Consider the following 19,355-nt stretch of genomic DNA (forward strand, 5'->3'; position numbering starts at 1 on the left):
CCTGTCAATTTCATCAGATAAATGCTAAATATTTTTTGTAAAATGAACTATTAAAGAAAAAGTAACAGGGGAAAAATGAGAAAATCTGAAGCAAATTTGAAGCATGAGATTCAAATTTTGTTTGCAAATTAATAAACAGAGAGTCTTATGAAAGTGAACAGGAAGTATATACAAAGGGAAATATAGTATAAAGACAGACATAAACAGTATTTCTGAATTCAATTTCCATTAAACAAACCACAAACAAAAGGAGCTGTCCTTTCACTAGTTAGAGGTCGTTTCAAATGCTTCTGTTGGCAAAGTCTGGCAAAGAGACTTCTCACTGTAGAAAGTGCCACTAATTGACAGACACTTTCTCAGCTTTAGGGAAGGTGAATAAGACGGAGCAATCCTATGCTTTTTGGGTGTTTTGTATATTGTAAATCAATAAAGAAAAAAGAATATACCTCATTGTCAGCACGACATGGTACTTTCTCCAAAATTAACCATAAAATCAGTCACAAAACAAGCCTTAACAGATACAAGAAGATTGAAATAATCCCATGCATCCTATTAGATCACCAGGAATAAGGCTAATTTCAGTAACAGCAAGAACAACAGAAACCCTACATAGTGAACAACACTCTACTCAATGATAACTTGGTCAGGGAAGAAATAAAGAAAGATGAAAGACTTTCAAGAATTCAGTGAAACTGATGAGACACAATGAAAGCAGTGCTAAGAGGAAAATTCATAACAATGAGTGCCCTCTTAAAGTAAATGGAGAGATCCTACATAGCAATTTAAGTGCACATTGAAAGCCTTGGAATAAAAAGAAGCAAACATACTCTCTAGGAGTAGATGGCAGGAAATAATGAAACTCAGGGCTGAAATCAACCTACTAGAGACAAAGAGAACTATACAAAGAACCAACAAAACCAAAATCTGGAGAGATAAACCTTTAGTTAAACTAACTAAAGGACACATAGGCAGTATCCAAATGAACAAACTCAGAAATAAAAAGGGAGACATAACAACAGAAACTGAGGTAATTAAAAAAATCATCGGATCCCACTACGAAAGCCTATGTTCAACAAAAGTGGAAAATAGAGATGAAACAGATGATTTTCTAGACAGATACCACATACCAAAGTTAAATTATGAGCAGATAAACATTCTACAAAGTCCATAACTCCGAAGGAAATAGAAGTCATTAAAAAACTCCCAACAAAATGAGGCCCAGGGCCAGAGGCTTCCAGACCTATGAAGAGGAGCTAATACCAATACTCCTTAAACGATTCCACAACATAGAAACAGAAGGAACACTACCTAATTCATTCTATGAAGCAACAGTTACTGTCATACCTAAATCACACAAAGACCTACGAGGAAAAAGAAGTTCAGATCAATTTCGCTTATGAATATCGATGCAAAATAGTCAACAAAATTCTTGGAGACTGAATCTAAGAACACATCAAAACCACCATTCATCATGATCAAGTAGGCTTCATTCCATGGATGCAACAGTGGCTCAATATATGAAAGTGCATTGAAGAATCCACCATACAGGCCAGCTCAAAGGAACAAAATTGCATGATCATTGCATTACCTGCTGAAAAAGCCTTTGAGAAAATACAAGGCCCCTTCATGTTAAAAGTATTTTAAGATCAGAAATTCAAGGCACATAATAAAAGCGATATACAGCAAATAAACAGCCAACATCAAATTAAATGGTGAGACATTTAAAGCAATTCCATTAAAATCAGGGATAAGACAAGACTGCCCACTCTCCCTCTCTATTTAATATAATACTCAAAGTTCTAGCTAGAGCAATAAGACAACAAAAGAAGATCAAGTGGATACAAATTGGAGAAGAAGAAGTCAAGGCATCACTTTTGAGGATAATATAATAATATACGTAAGCAACCCCGAACACTCCTACAGCTGCTATACAACTTCAGGAAGTGCCAGGATATAAAATTAACTCACACAAATCAGTAGCCTTCCTTTACACAAATGATAAATGGGTTGACAAAGAAATTAGGGTAACAATACCCTTCGCAATAGTCACAAGTAACATAAAATACCTGGGTGAAACTCTAACCAAACAAGTGAAAGATCTGTATGACAAGAATTTCAAGTCTCTGAAGAAAGAAATCAAAGATGACCCCAGGAATTGGAAAGATCTCCATGCTCATCAATTGCAAGGATTAACATACTGAATATAGCCATCCTACCAAAAGTAATGTATAGCTTCAATGCAATCCCCATCAAATTTCAAACACAAATCTTCACAAATATGGAAAGAGTAATTCTCAATTTCATATGGAAACTGGGTATATGGGGGTATGTAAACAACTGGGGGAGGGGAGGGCTGAGTAGGGGAACTTTAGAAATGTAAATAAATAAAATAGTTTAAATAAAGATTTTAAAAAGAAAAAAATAAATAAAAATGTGTAACCTCCCTAAAAAGAAATGAGCTTCAGTACATGTACACACATGCTTATATGACTAGTTCATGATAGATTTTTTTAGACTGAATTTTCATTTCATATTTATATGTAGAAACTCATTCAGCAAATAATACTACTTTCCCTAATGAGTGAAATTATGAAAACTCTATTTGTGGGGCTTGTAAATAGAAAACAAACCAAAGCAAACAAACAAACATGACTTAAAAAGTGATAAGAGAAGAAGCCAGAATATTGGTATTTAACTGCGAAAGCATCATCCTATTTTAAAAGTAAATGAAACTCCATCCATTTTGAACCTAATAACCTCTTCTCTTCCAAAATGTGCCTCTAACACTCTTGAAGATCTTCCTTCCTCATCCCATTACCTCCCGCAGTCACTGGCCTGTATCCATGCCCATCCGCACACCCACTCTCATGCGATTACTTACTTCCTCCAGTCTCCACCGCTCAAAAAGTTTATTGTATTTTCCTGGGTGGCCTACGAATCTGTAAAAAGTGTTTGAATTCATTAGCAACTAACTGAAGTTCACCTGCGACACATCACACAGAGTCCTTGTGTGGGTAGACAGAACTGTTCACTGGTGCAACTTGTCCCATACAGTTGATATTTGCTATGCTTAAACAACATCAAAGAAACTGTCTTCAAAATGAGAAAGCGATGTATGAATTCAGTACCAATGAATAGAGAAAGTGCAGGTATATCAAGCTGATGACATTTAATGTTTTGTTCTATGTAGAATTTTAGTAATGTGTGGGCCAGGTTAATGAATACAATCATAGTGTACTGAATGATTTTGTTCAAAATGTTTCTAGCTTCTGACTGTTCTCACGGTACCAAGTAGAGGGTTAACAGGGCTTGTTACATTTATACTTTCTCTCTCAGATTTCAGATAAAAGGATCCTGGTTTTTATACCAAAAATATTATAACTTAGGGATACATAAAAATTCTTTTCTTCTCAGCAAAATAATAATTAGTGATAAATGATAACTTATACATGACATCCTGAGTGTGTGTGTGTGTGTGTGTGTGTGTGTGTGTGTGCATGTTTGTGTAAACCCAAGGATGAACACATATAAAATATGATTAGAAAATACCCTAAGGCAGAGTGCAAGAATTCAGCTCTTCTGTTACCTAATTGGCAATGGAGATGTTGTTTGTGTTTTGTTTTCTCCCTGGCAACAGTAGCTTGTGTAAAATTAACTCACCTTCCCAAAAAGAATGCAATATAGAAGATAGAACTGTTCAGATTGACAAACTGGAAAAGGAACATCTTCAAAGCAAAGCTGTTTTCCCACTCTGATTCTGTTCGAGGATATTCTGCGAGAAACACAGGCATTGACATACATGAGGTGAATCAAACCAAACCAAACCAAACCAAACCAAACCAAAACCAACCAACCAAACAAAAAACCCATCAGTGTTATTTATAATATTTTTCAGTCCTCCAGTGAAATAGACAAAGAGAATGTGTATAGGCTACAAAATAAAAATAAATGGAAAGATGTTGCATATGAAAGAATAAAACTCTAGCCACTGTAGGAAGATTCTGGTGTGGAAAGGTCTGTTTGGATCAATAAAAGCTTCATATAGGTCACATGTGAAATCATCAAAAAGTCTAGATTTTTAAGATTTAATTGGATAAAATCATTCTGAAAGGTAATGTGGATTAAAAGTGAGCTATTCAGCTTTCTGTATATTCTTACCAAGATTCAGTGTTTCTGGCATGAACGTTTCTCACTAGAGAGCTGTATATATCCAGTGAGTTGTACCTTCTAGGATCTACATTTATCCAGATACAGTTGCCTCTGGTGTGGACTTTGACCTTGAGCAACGTGACTCAATCTTGCAACAAGAGACTAGGAAGTCCAGATGTAGGAGCACGATAAGCACTTCTATGTGTCTCTCCCTATGTCATGCAAGAATTCCTAATGAACTATTATACCCAAACACAAGGCAAACATTCAGAAAGGGACATGGGAAAAGATGAAGGCCATGGAAGAGATCAGCCATCCCCACGATCCCACATGAGGTTTAGCATGTCAGTGAAAAGACCACTGTAGATGTCTACATAGCAGCCGATGACTGCATGAACAAGGGAAACTGCCTAACAAATTAATCTTGGCTACCAAATCTCCACCCCACTTCTCCCAGGCATTGATTGTCCTATGCGACTGAGTTTGGAATAACTTACTATCTATCAATAAATATAACAAGGGGAGTTGACAATAATGACAGCGATTTTTAGTATTTGCCTAGGTTCTTTACCAAAATAACCACACAGTTATTTTACCATATGCTATGCCATCTTTACATGGAGCAAATTCTTGCTCATCTTGAATGAGCATTTAACTTCAAAGAGAAAATGAACTCTAAATTTTGACAATATAAATTCTGTTTTTTAGGGTTACATATTTATAGCCAAATTATTTCTTAGCTTTCTCTTAATGCACATAGCTATTGATAATAAACTAGCTACTGGTTATAAACTTGATATCACCACTGGTCACAAATTAGTTTCTTAAGATGTTAATTTCTTTATTTAAAAATTTATTCTCTATGAAGTATGTGGTTTCTGAGTTTTAAGATGGCAATGCTATGACTCAGTTTGACCTCTGACAAAACCTAAACTTGCATGTCCTGATTGAGTTTACCTCCCAGAATCTGAATTTATGTAATTAAGGCCACTCATTACTATAGATAATTGCTTTTTTTAAAAAATAATAATCATCATTATACAATTCTCAGCAACCATAAACCTATGCTTTTTTAAAAAACAACTAATAATCATCAGATACAATTTTCAGGAACCATAAACCTAAAGTAAAATAAAGCCCATATTGGAGAAATGCATATGTAATCATTTCATCTTAAGAAGTGTCAACTGTAACATTGATTTAATCATTTTTTGTGGTTTCTCAAAACCAAATATTTGCAAAAGTACAGGAAACAAACCCAAAAAGCATTTTTTTAGAGTTCCTTCACTTTGATAAGTAGGATCTAATTTCTAATATGAAGCAAATATTAGCTTAGCCAAAGAGATTTTTAAAAAGTATGCACAATCATACAGTCAGATTTTCTTACATAAAAATATCAATTTTGGGGGTTGGGGATTTAGCTCAGTGGTAGAGCACTTGCCTAGCAAGCGCAAGGCCCTGGGTTCGGTCCCCAGCTCCAAAAAAAAAAAAAAAAAAAAAAAAAAAAGAAAAAGAAAAAGAAAAAAATATCAATTTTGCCGTGATTATTTACTAAGAATTATGGATCCACAGAAACCATGCCATCACTGAGTTATTTGTCAAAAATTAATAAAATACTAAGCAAAAGCTTTGACATTCCTAATACTTAGAACAGCCATTTTTCCTTTTCCTATTAATAATAACCCACCCATCTTCATTTGTTTTTTTAATTCATCTGTTCTGGAGGTAAAATATCTTTAAAGAAATTAACATAGGTATCAGAGACAGAAGAGAGCTTTGAAACAATCTGCAAGAAAGCTTCTGATAATATAGCTCAATTACTTTATTGTCTAGATGAAACAATTGAACTCAGAAGGAACAAATGAATGCATGATTGACTCTTCACACACACATAGTGTGTGTTGGGCAGTAGATCTACAATAACAAATTGGAAACTATTCAAACATTTCAATGTCAAAACCTACACTAAAAGAAAAAAAAAACTAAGGAAAGAGCTAAGCTTGGCTCATCCCTTTAATCCCAGCACTCATGAATCAGGGACAGGAGGATATTTGTAAGTTCAAGACCAATCTGATCAACATAGTAAGTTCCAGGGAGGCAGTGTTACATAGTGAGAACCTGTCTCCAAAAAAACAACCAAACCAAATCAACCAACCAAACAAGCAAACAAAGCTACTTATAGCATTTCCTGCCTAATTGTAGTCATCAGAGGACAGACTCTTGGAAGATAACTTTTGTTCATTTTGATGGAGAGGTTGGGGGAAAACTCTTATAATTGTTTAAGAAATGAACTTTGGGTTGGAGGGAAGTCAAGAAATGAACCTCTCCTTTTCACGTTCTTTTCTTTATCTTTTTCTTTCTTTTCTTTTTTAAAGTATTTGCAATGTACATATTCAGATTGACCCTTACTGAATCCCACAAGCCTAAGCATTCAAATAGTTATTAATATGGAAGCATCATAACTAATGAGATAAGGAGGAAGGAAAAGTCAGTAGATGGAAGAAGTCTGTTTTCTTGAAGTTGAAAAAGACTTGGTATCAAGTAACTAAGTATTCAGCAGAGCTTGAAACTAATGAGTATGGAGCTAGCAGTTGAAGAAGGGCAATGCCCCAAAGGGATGCCTTGACAAGCTCATCAGATCATAGAAGGCAGAAGAATCAGAAGTACCATAAAAAAATAGAACCAGTGATAATGTGTCTTGGAGCGCCCCAAGGGAGAAATTGTATGCACAAATGTATTCTGAAAGCCATAGCTATTTTCCTGAGTCAGCAGACAGGAAGAGGAGTCAAATATAAGTAAACATGTTTCTGAAGGGAAATTGCTAAATCTGAGACACTATCTAAAAATCTAACAGTAGGTATTTTTCAAAAAAAAAAGATGGAAACTTTTTCATTCTATAGGGCGTGTTGGTAACTCGTAGTCAATCACATACTTTTGTTTTGGTTTGTTGTGCTTGCTGCCAAACCTGACATTCAAGTTCAATTTCTGAAGCACACATTGTAGATGTAAAAATCTGACTTCTACATTGGACCATGGTGGGCAGACACACACACACACACACACACACACACACACACAAACACACAAACACACACACATGCAAACACACACACTCACACACTAGACAGACAGAGCAATCGATCAATATAGATGATAGATGATAGATAGGTAGGTAGATAGATGGATGGATAGACAGACAGACAGATGTAGGTAATTCAAGACTTTCAGTGAATGAGATTCATTATTTACCCAGCACTTCAGAAAAGTCTTTTACAAGAAAGACATCAAAATGTAGAGATAAGAGGAACAAACAGAAATCAAATTCAGTATTCAAACAGGTCATAGGCTTACTAGAGCTATCTTTCTTCAGGACTAGTGGGTAAAATATGAAATATATCACAGTAATCCTAAATAAAATTCTGTAAAAATATTATCCTTGTCAGGTGGTGGTGGCACAATGGTGCATACTTTAATTCCAGGATCTTTTGAGTTTGGCAGCATCATTTACAGAGTGACTTTATGAACAGCCAGGGCTACACAAAGAAACCCTGTCTCAAACAAACAAACAAACAAACAAACAAACAAACAAACAGTAAGGATAAAGAAGAAAAGAATGAAAGAATGAAAACAAAGGAAAAGAAGGAAGGAAGGAAGGAAGGAAGGAAGGAAGGAAGGAAGGAAGGAAGGAAGGGAGGGAGGGAGGGAGGAAGGAAGGAAAGAAGGAAGGAAGGACAGAAAGCAGGAAGGAGAAAGAGGGAATAGTATCTTCATTTCAATCAATGAATTTAAGGTGTCAAGAGATAAGCTATTGATCACTGCTTTGTAGCTAACTAGAATAAGTTGCTGAACAAAAAATTCAATTCACAAGTTCTCAGTTCATAGCCCATGCTCTACTGGATGAAAAGAGAAAATCAAATTAGTTCCTGTAAGAATTCCTTACAGACATAGGTCAAGTATGTTTGTGACCCCCTTTCTCAGCACATTTCACATACAAAAGAAAGGAGCAGCAAAGACTTCAGAAGTCTAAGAAAAAGGCTTGAATGAATGATGAGGCAATTTCCAGCTGCTCATCTCCCTAGATATTTGTAAACACTTTCATAACTGAAGACAAAATATGAAAATATGCAAAAGATCTAAATGCTAATATGCAGAGTTATTTACTTACTACAAGTAAACTAAGAAAACTGAACTTACCTAAATTTGTGAGGAGGTATGCAATTTTTTCATAGGCCTGCAAAAGAGTATACAGATAAATATTATTCTTCTTTTATCTAGTGCTAGCTTTTAACAGTTTCAAAGAAGTATCTAAATTGTGTCTACAAGGTTCTACATTTTTAGCAAGTAGAAATATTTATTAATGCAGTATGTGGTGTATACACATGTGTATATATATGTATGTATGTATGTGTGTGTATATATATATATATATATATATATACTGAATTACAAATGAGTTTAGAAATACATGTGTATGTCGACACCTTATTATCTGCTCTCTGTTGCTATTTTTATTTTCATTGAATATCTACTTCCTAAACAAAGACCAAAGTTAACAAAATTTGTTCAGCTTGTAAGTGGCTAAAATGAGATACACACTGTGTGCAACTCCAGCCTTGGGGAACTCTGATGCCCTCTGCTGGACGGATCAAATATCTATATATACATGACAAACACCCAGACACATGTATGTACATACAAAATAGATAAGAACAAAACCAAACAATAGTCATGTTCACAGTATTCAGAATTCAAGGAATGTATTTGATTACTTAATGAATGGCTCATATTCTCTGACTGTTCTTTCAATAAAACCATTCCTATTTTATTTTAGCCATGATCCATATCTACCTCTTTTTAAGGTCAAGACTATCTTGGGACAAATTATATTATGGTAAAATTCTCTCTCTAATACGGGTGTTTGTTTTTATTTATTTATTTGTTTATTGATTTTTAAAATTTTACTCCTATTAATGAGCTACTATTTTCAAATTTTAAGCAAGATTACTTTGATTTTTGTGAGCACTTGTTATTACTATTGAACCATGCTTTTTCCCATGCCTCACATGTTATAAAGTTAGATGACAATAACAGGTTCCCAAGGGATTTTAACAGGGTGGACTTTATTAGCTGACAAGGAACATTTTACTAGATACTATATGTGAGCGTTGAGCTGAATGCCCTCCTGAGGATTGAAATCCAAGTCTAAGTGTTTGCCATTTACAGTATTTCACACGTGCCAGCAGTTTCCATTAGGTAATTAGAGAACAGCAATTTTGTCAAGTAAGTATACTAACACCATTTTGAAAAACAGAGAAATAAGACTGAGGATATCAGTCATGTGGCCTGACAGAATAAAATATCTAGCAAGAAGTACGGTTAGAATGTTCTGTTATGAACACTTTCTACCATCCATGCATTATCTTAGAACTTGGCACATAGAACCCATCTATGTCTGTGATGAAACATCTTTAGCTGGATGCCCCAAGAGATGACAATAACATTTGGAGGAATGCTACAAATTTCTGTTAGAAACTTATCCAAGATAATTAAGAATGTGAATAGTCTAGACTCAAATGACAGAGCTAATTGGTATGACCCATATGATACACTCCACTATCAGTTCACAAAACAACTTGTTAAGAATAACTCTAAAGACAGGAAGAATCCATGCCTTATATACATTCAAATGTGTGATATATGGTAGCAACAGTGTTGAGAAAGTAAGCTGTCTCTGTGTGAATTTCAATATGAGGAATACAATGCCTATATAACTGGGGGAGGAAAAACACAAGAACAATAATAGACACGCATTCTCATTCTAATACTTATATGATAACATGATACATCTTGGGGAACTTCTAAAGTTACCTATTGTTACATACATTAAGTAGAATTTCTTTTGGCATATACTGTTTTATATTAAACATTCATTAGTCATTTCTATTATGTTAGATAGTATTTGGGAAAAATCAAGTAACAGATGATTACCCAGATCTAGGCTATATTTTCGTGGACCTTAATTGTCAGTAGGAAGGCACAAATGGCCAACACATATGTCAAGAGGTAAAGCTAGGACGGGGTGGTACACACCTTGAAGCCCATCATCCAGGAGGCAGAGACAGGCAGAGCTCTGTGAGTCTGAAGCCAGCTTGGTCTACAGAGTGACTTCCAGGACAGCCAGAGCCACAGGAAGAAACCCTGTCTCCAAAAACCAGTGACAATGTTCACTTTACAGTAGGGAAGTCTTTTTCAGAACATAATGCTTCCTTCAGAAGCAAGAAAGAGTGTCAAGCAGAAATATTCATTGAGAAAATATGTTGACAAAAATGAACAAGGATGCAAAGGTTGTGAGACTGATCGTCTCTGAGGGTCCTAAGATTGACAGTCTCTTCACAATGAGCAAAACTTAGGACAGGAATGGCAGAAATAGCAGAGTAAATTAGTAATTGATAAACCAGAGTAATCCCAGAAGGAAACAGGTTTCTAGGGCATGCTTGGCCCTGGCAATCATTTTGGAATTCATTCTAAGCTTAAAAGGCACCAGCTTTTAACTAATGCTTTGTTGGTGTGTTATACAAAATGTGTATTATATAAAAATCAACCAGGGAGAAAGAGCAGCAAATCCAGGAAAGGCATATCAGGGAGTTTTGCACTTGTTTTAGTGTGTGTTGTCTCTGCATCAGAGCATGGCTTCCACTGAAAAACCAAATTCTAAACAGATTTGCAGAGTCTGAGAGACTGCTTTTCTAGTGTCTATACCTTCTGGATTTCTAGAAAACATGTGCATGGACACACATTGTGTTAGAAAATCATGCCTTTTACTAAATGAGTCATTTGGCATGATTTCTTTTCCAAGTTCATAAGTGGACCAAATCTTTGACCCACACATTCTATAATAATCTATTTGACATAATTGGTGACAAGATACACAGGCATTCAGGAAAGGCAAAGGTAGGTCTTGAGGGTTTTGGTAGCAGTGATTAGAACCTTGAAATAAGCATAGAAATTCATGCTCTGGTCTCTACAGGTAGCATTCCAAGATAAAGAGGACTACAGAACTGATGTGGATGATAAACATTAGTCTGATATATTTGAGGCACCCCTGCCTCTGTATTATGTATTCTGTATACTAAACACATTTAGGATCACAGGAAGACTCAGAAGAAGTCATTCTTTGGTGGACTTTGCAATAAAGGTTTGGGTGACAAAGCACAGGAGTGCATCTACTCAGATTCTCCTCCCTCCCTCCCTCCCTCCCTCCCTCCCTCCCTCCCTCCCTCCCTCCCTCCCTCTCTTCCTTCCTTCCTTTCTTCCTTTCTCTCTTTCTTTCTTTCTTTCTTTCTTTCTTTCTTTCTTTCTTTCTTTCTTTCTTTCTTTCTTTCCTTCTTTCTTTCTTTCTTTCATCTTTCTCTTCCTTTTTTCTATTTTTGTTCAAGAAATACTCTATAATTACTATGTTAGGCAGTTATTTCACTATAATGTGCTAAAAATAAGTTAAGGCTTAATTGTTGAGCAGGAAGGATATATTTGGAACAATTTTCCATTTTTGTTTTCATTGAAATACTTTTGGGAACTTTCCCGGATGTGACAGAGGCTGTAGTGTTGTCAGTAACAGGAGTAGGTGAAACAAAGTCAGGGAAGGGGTGGAACTGGCAAGCAACTCTGTTTCGTCAAACTTTGTCCTTCCCGATTTTTAATTATAAATTTGGCAAATGGATGTTAAAGTGGGAAATTGAACTTTTAATTATGCTTGAATTGTTTTTTATTTTTTCTTTGAAGTTTCTCATCTTGGCTGTGAATCAGTATTACTATTTTATATCTCACAAATTAGTGGTCTGTCTAATGCTAATTTAGGGACTAACTGGCTCAGAACCATCAAAGAAATTTTGAATGTTTTGGTTTAATACAGTTTTCCTGTTGTCACAAAGGAACTACTTCAGGCTGTTTGTTAGCTAGGTTAAATTGGACAAATTTTACAAATTATTTTCATGATTAGTATAATGAAATTATGGCCAAATTTGGTTACAGTGGAATATATTTTTATCCTCAATTGGATATTTATTTATAGATGTCATGATTTACCTCTGTCAAATTGTGTATTGTGGGGAGGGGAGCATGGCCTTTGATTTAGTTTAAATTAAAATGTACATTAAAAGACACAAAGATTATAACAAAAATTATCTTGGTCACATAATATGCAGGATACTAGAACTTTTGGAAAATAAAAACCTTCAAATTTACTCAAAGGATGTATTTTTAATGCTATACTAGCATTAAACAAACACCTGGGACTTAGATTAAAATATACCAACAAACTCCAGCAGGAAGAGGAAGCTATGGCTTCAGCTAAGTGAACTCAGTGGGATAAAGTTAAGAGAAGCAAAGAACAGTGTTCACAGAGATGGTTTTATTCTTCTAGTGACTACTGTGGATGAGAATAAGCAGGCAGTCCAAGAACCTCATGACAAGAATAAAAACAAAGAGACAATTCTATTCTATGCATGGCACCAAGAAAAGGCTTTATGGAGGAAATGATCCTTAACTGTTATTTTCAGTGATGAAGAGATATTCTCCAAGGAGACAAAAGGAAAAAAAGAACATTTCAGACAGAGAAAGCTCTGTGACCCAAGAAACTAGGGGTATGAATTGGCAAAGTACAGGGGAAGAGAAAGTGGTTTGTCAAGCTGACATGGAGACAAGAGAGGGAGGGGGACAGAGAGGGAGGGGCAGAGGGAAGGAGGAATAACTTTCTAAAGAAAAGAAAACTGGCTGGAATAAAGCAGTGTCTCCTTTGCCTAGCCAACACATTTATAATTCACATCAGAGGGACTGACAGGCATTAAACAATCTCAGGTACTAAAGAAAAGAGTCAATTGTGCAATTCACACAGATTCTTTCAATGTCTTTGTGGCCAGTCAGAGAAGGGGCTAAACAGACACAGGAAGACTAAGCTGTTCAATGCCTACTGCTGAACTTAGAAAGCAGATAGACAATGCTAAGCAGGTGCTGGATAATAGAGATTCAGAAGTAAAACTCCCAACAAGTAATCAGAAATAGGATGAAAGAAAGAAAAGGAGAAGAAAGCACTTCAGAATAGCATATGGTTTGTGGAATCCCTTATATTTCCTAAAGAGCCTTGGAGATTACTGATTTAAAGAAATCTGGATGATTTAAAAAATTTTTCATGTCTACATTTCATAATTTAATGTGTTCAGATTAGAGCTAAAAAGCCCATTAGAGTAATAGAATATCTTTACTTAGGCTCAGTCCTTCATAAGCACATTTTTAACTGCACAATGACTTTGGCCTCAAAATAACATAACAGGACGTAGCATTTGTATGGTGAGATGAACATTTTGAAAATATATTTGATATTTTATTATGGCCTTATTTGTATCCAATTAATACTGTATATTCAGGTGAATTGGCAAGAGTGTTTAATAATTGTGAAGTGCTTTAACATTTTGGATAGGAAATAAATATGTAATTTTTGAAGAGCATTATTAACTTACACTGATTAACTCTGAAGAATATAATATTATTTTCACATTGGTCCAGTTGGCTGTATATTTACCCTGTTTATGCTAAATTCATTTACAAATCATCTGCGTGGTTAGTTGTAAGGGAGAAGATGTGTTTGTAGTTTAATAATCACTGAATATCAATGCAAAAATGAACAGAGATATGTGAAATGGAAAGCTGATTCAGTCTGAGTTCTCCTAGGACTCTGGGTATCTGACTTGCAGTATTAAGAAAAGACTTGTGCTTTCAAGTCACTCAGTTAAGGTGGTAAGCTTGTGAGGCTATTAGCCAAGTGGTTTAATGGCTAAATTAGTTCTGGCTTTAACTAATGTCAGAGGTCTTTCTAGGAAGTATATTGGGCCTCCACCAAATACAGACACTTGGTGAGAAAATTTTGTATTAAATCATTTATTTTCTTTAACATATTGATTTAACATTTTTTAATTTGTGAGTGTGTGTGTGTGTGTGTATCTGTGTGTGTCTTTGTGTGTGAGAGAGGGGGGAGAGGGAGAGAAGAAGGGAGAGAGAGAGAGAGAGACAGAGACAGAGACAGAGAGACAGAGAGAGACACAGAGAGACCGACAGACAGACTGACGAGAGGAGAGGAGAGGAATATTCATAAGATATTCATATGTTTGTACTTGGAGGTGTGGGCTTGCTTTATCGGGTTTTGAGAATCCAAATTCAGGTACACATTTGCATGGTAATACTTTCCCTATTGAACCATCTGCCCAGTCCCTGCTCTGAAGCTTATAGGAGAGAAAGAAAACCACAGTTGTGAGAGTCATTTGTGATTCTAGTCAATGGTGGGACTTAAGATAGAGATAGGTAGTGGAGAAAAGCCCTGTTAAAGAGACAAGTGATAACTACAGAAGTGAAATTAGAATGTGGTGCATAAGTGAGGACTTAGGTGAAGTTTGGTTTATTAGGATTAAGAGGATGGAAAAAAGAAACCTTTTGTAAGAAGCTTAGCTGAGGATGAATGTGTCTTAGAATGGGATAGGTATATAGGTGCATATATTCTAGAAAAATAAAATATATGGTTTGAGTATTAAAGGGACACCCAGAAATTGAAATGGAGCTGAATCCTGTGTTCAAGGATATTAAATTGAATTAAAGAAGTAATGACCTTGGGGCAAGATCCCACCCAGCTAAATTAGCTCCAGGCAACTTAGTACAGGAGACAGGCATACAGATCTCTAAATTCAGGGTCTATCTACAGAGCAAGACCAGAACAGCTAAGTTTAGGCAGTGAAGGAGTTAGAAAAGAGGAAACTAGTGATAATGTAATAAAACAAGGGAGGCATGATCCAGCTCCTGTAAGCAGCAGAACTCAGCAGTTTCAGCCATGTGTCTCTGGCTTTATGTTTAAGAGGAGAAGGAGACAATTGATACTGTTAGTTGGAGCTAAGAAAAAAGTCAGCATCACTGAGGTGAAATCTTCTGGGAAGTATTTTTTTTTTTTTGAGAGCTGTGTTCCAGAGATGCCAAGGTTGTATCTTGTGCTGTGGCTGGACTTGGTAGTGTGTAAGAATTACCCAGGTGGTACAGGTTTTGAAGGCATGAAGGGGTCATGAAGAAAATCTGAGTCTAGATACCGTGAGAGGCCATGGAAGGCCACTGGGGAAGGTACACCCTCAGTTGCAACTGATGGCCCAGGACTGAAGGGGTCATGTAAAGGAGTTGAGGCTTGGCATCATGAAAAGAGCCTGTGAGAGGCTACTGGTGAAGAAGCCTAATTGCAACAGAAGATCTCAGTGTGTTGGAGATGCCAGTACTGTGGGATGATCACCAAGAACAGCTGAGGCAGTGGGGTGGATCAACCTGAGTGCTACAGAGGACAGAGCTGGAGAAGTGAAGTCAGCCCTTTGGAGGATCATGTGTGGATCTAAGATATTGAAACAAGCTGTAACATTGAATCTGCCTTGGAGACCCAAAGATAGTAAAGATTCCAGAGCCACAGGCTATCTCTGAGGAAAGCTGGGAACAGGGAGTGGAACCAACTCAGGTGAAAGAAGTTTGTTGCACTCAACTAAGGTGAAAAAGGAGTTGAAGATCTGAGGACCACTTTGACATCAGACATGGAGACGGCAGAGTTTGAAGTTTGCCCAGCTGGTTGCCTGTCTTAATTTGGGGATAAAGTTAAGTAATTGGATGGATCTCAGAAGAGACTTTGAACTTTGGACATTTAATATTGTTGATACTGCTATAGACTATGGGGACTTTGGAAGTTGGACTAAATGTACTTTTTCATTATACTATGTTTAAGTATGGTCTCCATAGACTTATGTGTTTAAACAAGCCTATAGAGGCCAGTCTGTGGAATGTGATGGATTGCATGTGCTTGGCCCAGAGAGTGAATACTTTTAGAAGGTGTGGCCTTGGAGGAAGTGTATCACTGTGTGGGTGGGCTGGGAGACCCTCCTCCTAGCTGCCTGGGGATGCTCAGTCTGTGCCTGGCTTCTTTTGGGTGAAGATGTAGAACTCAGCTCCTCCTGCACCATTCCTACTTGGATGCTGTGATGCTGCCATGTTCCCACCTTGATGATAATGGACTGAACCTCTGAACCTGTAAGCCAGCCCCAATTAAATGCTATCCTTTATAAAACTTACATTGGTCTGGTGTCTGTTCACAGCAATAAAACCCTAACTAAGGCAAATGTTCATTAAACATTATATGATCTAGGAACAGAAATAAGTTCATGGCCTGTTTGGGGGATAGTATATATAAATAACATTCTATTTTTATAGACTAAACCGAAGTAGAATAGTGGAATTTATTTTAAAAGTGTTAACTTTTGGCCTGGAAGTAAAATATACTCTTTTCTCATACTGGTAATTCATTTTTCTCTTAAAGTATTTATGACCATTTTAAATAAAAAAAATGACTCCAGTCCTTCCTAGGAAAATATGTCATAATATCTGGAATATTTGAATAAAAACGCATATTCCTTGACATAATACTATTATTTTTGTATTTCTAAGTTAATTATAACTATTACCTCATGGTAAAATTATACTGGCATTAATAGTATATCTCTATGTTTGTATAAGAATGAGAGTGTGCAAGAATGGTGGGGAGAAAGATAGATGATAGATGGTAGATAGATAGATAGATGATAGATAGATAGATGATAGATAGATACATGATATTTGAGCCAATTTATTTAAGTTATTGAAACCCAGTATTTTCATTAATATACCTAATATACCATTTACCTTATGGGGTTGATAAAAAATTGAAAGAACAGATACTATCTTTAATTGATCATTAGTGTCTTATATGTTTGCAGAAAGTAACTTTTGAATGACAACAGCTCTTAAGAGCTAGCCCAGTAACAAACATCTGGCTATCTCATAATAGACATTTCAAATACAAGTCAATACATACATGTGAGATTTTTAAACAAAGAGTATTCCATTTATAAATTATCACATAATAATCTGACATAATAATCCTTTATAGTCAAAGAAGATAACTTTCTATATCCTTCAAAGACTGACCTCACTGGGATGGAAAGGGCATGAAGAAAAGACAGATGTGCTGCCACATGGGAGGAAAAGCAGCTATCCATTGGACTGGGCTCTAAGACAGTCAAGCTACAGCATTCTGGAAGCTCAGCATATTCATTACATACAATTAAACAGGGAGGCAGGTTCAGTTAATCCCAGCAGGAGCAATGTCTGTACAATAACAGCCTTCAGTCTATAAACATTTTGGGGAGAAAGCTTTGGTGGACATATTTTTGTGCATGCTTTCAACATTTGGCCTTGGAGCAGGAGAGAATGCTTTTCTATTTCCCTGAGCATGACAAGGGGAGGCTTTGCTATTTTGAGTGGATCTAAGCAATGGGGTTGTTGACACAGACAAGTTCATGAAAGCAACTCATACTAACAAGTACTTACCTCACTCCCTACTATAACCTACACATATAAAAGCACCATCATACGACAGACTTCAATACTAAGGAGATACAGTCCTTTCTGACTGTTTGTGTGCCTATGAGAAATAATGCCACGAACACTTACAAGATTCAGCAGCATGATGATTATGAAGTTGATACAGACAGCAGCACCAGATGTAGCAAACTGCCAGTGCTGTTTGATGAAATTCCACTTGAAAGATGCAAACTGCTCCATGACAACCAGACGGTACACCACAACTGCAAACACTGCTGTGATGACCAAGGAGATCTGCAGAGCGCAAAAACAAGAAGGACACTGTATGTTTGTGTTACTAACAAACGAGAAGCAAATCACATATATATTAAACGATATATATTAAAATGAAATATATTAAAATGACACTGAAAACAGTTTTCTTCTGCATTCTTAGGATTACAAATGAGTTGGTGTACCAGCATATCCTTCTAAAAACAGAATCCTGCATCATTCTCATAGTGCTGATGGCCGTATTTACCATGAAGAAGATCCCTGAGACAGACACAAGAAGTCGTGTGACTTTGTCAGATGAAGGCTGATGAGGCTCAGGTTTCCCTGTGATAGGGTTTATTATCTCCATCCTGTAGTATTTTGCTTCAAACTGGGGACGAAGTGTTTCCTATGGGAGAAACTAAGTTTATCTAAGTCCACAAATTAAAATAAAAACATCTTTCGAGAGTTAATACAGACTCTTGAATATATCCTGCTGTTGCATTGTTTGCACAAAGATGCAACCTTCTAAAGAGGAATGCCACTTATAGCTCAACTAAATGCCTGGTGTATTTTATTTAGGACAATTTTCTATGGATCCGCTTTAAGAAAACATTGTAGAAATGGTTTTAACAATGTACTTTTTCACCCTTGGCTTGTATTACCTTCATAAAGTAAAGAATCTTGTCAGTATGATGTAGAGATGAGAATCTATTTCTAGTTTGATGTTACTGCACTGAGTAGCTCTGAGATTTATGTACTTTCCCAGATTTCTTAACTTCTATTTCCCCAATATCTTACCTCCTCTTCTTCCCATTCAATAAGGTCCCATGTATAAGTCAGTATGCTTCTTCTCCTTTTCCAAAACTCAAGAAAGACAGTGGCTATAAAATAAATAATAATAATAATAATAATGCAATAATTCTCCACCTAAAACATACATGTTGCTTTTCTTCAGGCAGGTATATTCCATCATATAATTAATCAAATTGTTTAAAGTGATTGATTTGTTAATAAATAAATATTGGAATTTGATTTAAATCATCTTTCTTTCTGGTGTTTATAGGAAGATCTGTGTATGCATGCCTAAAGGGAGACAATTTTTAACACTAAAATTGATAATGTTTTTGTTGGCATTGTATATCAAAAATGATGATAGGAGAAAGGGTCAAGATTAGAGTAATGAATTCTTTAGGTTTTAGCAGTATTTGAAATTACCTCAAAACTTTAAATTTTCATTTACCAAAGATAATCGAAACCCGACATTACTAATCCAAGACCAGAGACAAGCGGTGTGAGAGAAAGAGATAAAGTGCAAGGTGGGAAAGGATGAAATATTGAATTTTTTATTTTACCTTTATAATTAAAAGTTTGAATATAAATTACTAATTAAATACCATATGCCTTAAGTTACCTTACATTTTAATCCCATTTTAAGAATTATAAAATGTCTTTCAAGGTGTCATTAATTTTATTTAGAAAATGATTAATTCTCTTACACTAGTCAAGAAGATAATGAAAATATTGATCAC

The 19,355-nt window shown here is 35.9% G+C and overlaps 1 protein-coding gene across 3 annotated transcripts in view; it reads right to left on the reverse strand.

Moving 5' to 3' along the window:
* Ano3 (anoctamin 3) overlaps positions 1-19,355 on the reverse strand; it is a 376,269-nt gene that overhangs the window by 17,972 nt on the left and 338,942 nt on the right. For all 3 annotated transcript variants that reach the window (XM_087651939.1, NM_001430402.1, XM_087651940.1), the window contains 6 exon segments: positions 18,625-18,707; positions 18,092-18,232; positions 17,701-17,865; positions 8,344-8,380; positions 3,661-3,772; positions 2,882-2,939 (listed from right to left, as the gene is read on the reverse strand). In XM_087651939.1, the coding sequence (XP_087508065.1) occupies positions 2,882-2,939; positions 3,661-3,772; positions 8,344-8,380; positions 17,701-17,865; positions 18,092-18,232; positions 18,625-18,707 (596 nt within the window).

Source organism: Rattus norvegicus, chromosome 3, assembly GCF_021556685.1.
Source record: "Rattus norvegicus strain SHRSP/BbbUtx chromosome 3, alternate assembly SHRSP_T2T, whole genome shotgun sequence".
In the NCBI taxonomy this organism is placed as follows: domain Eukaryota; kingdom Metazoa; phylum Chordata; class Mammalia; order Rodentia; family Muridae; genus Rattus; species Rattus norvegicus.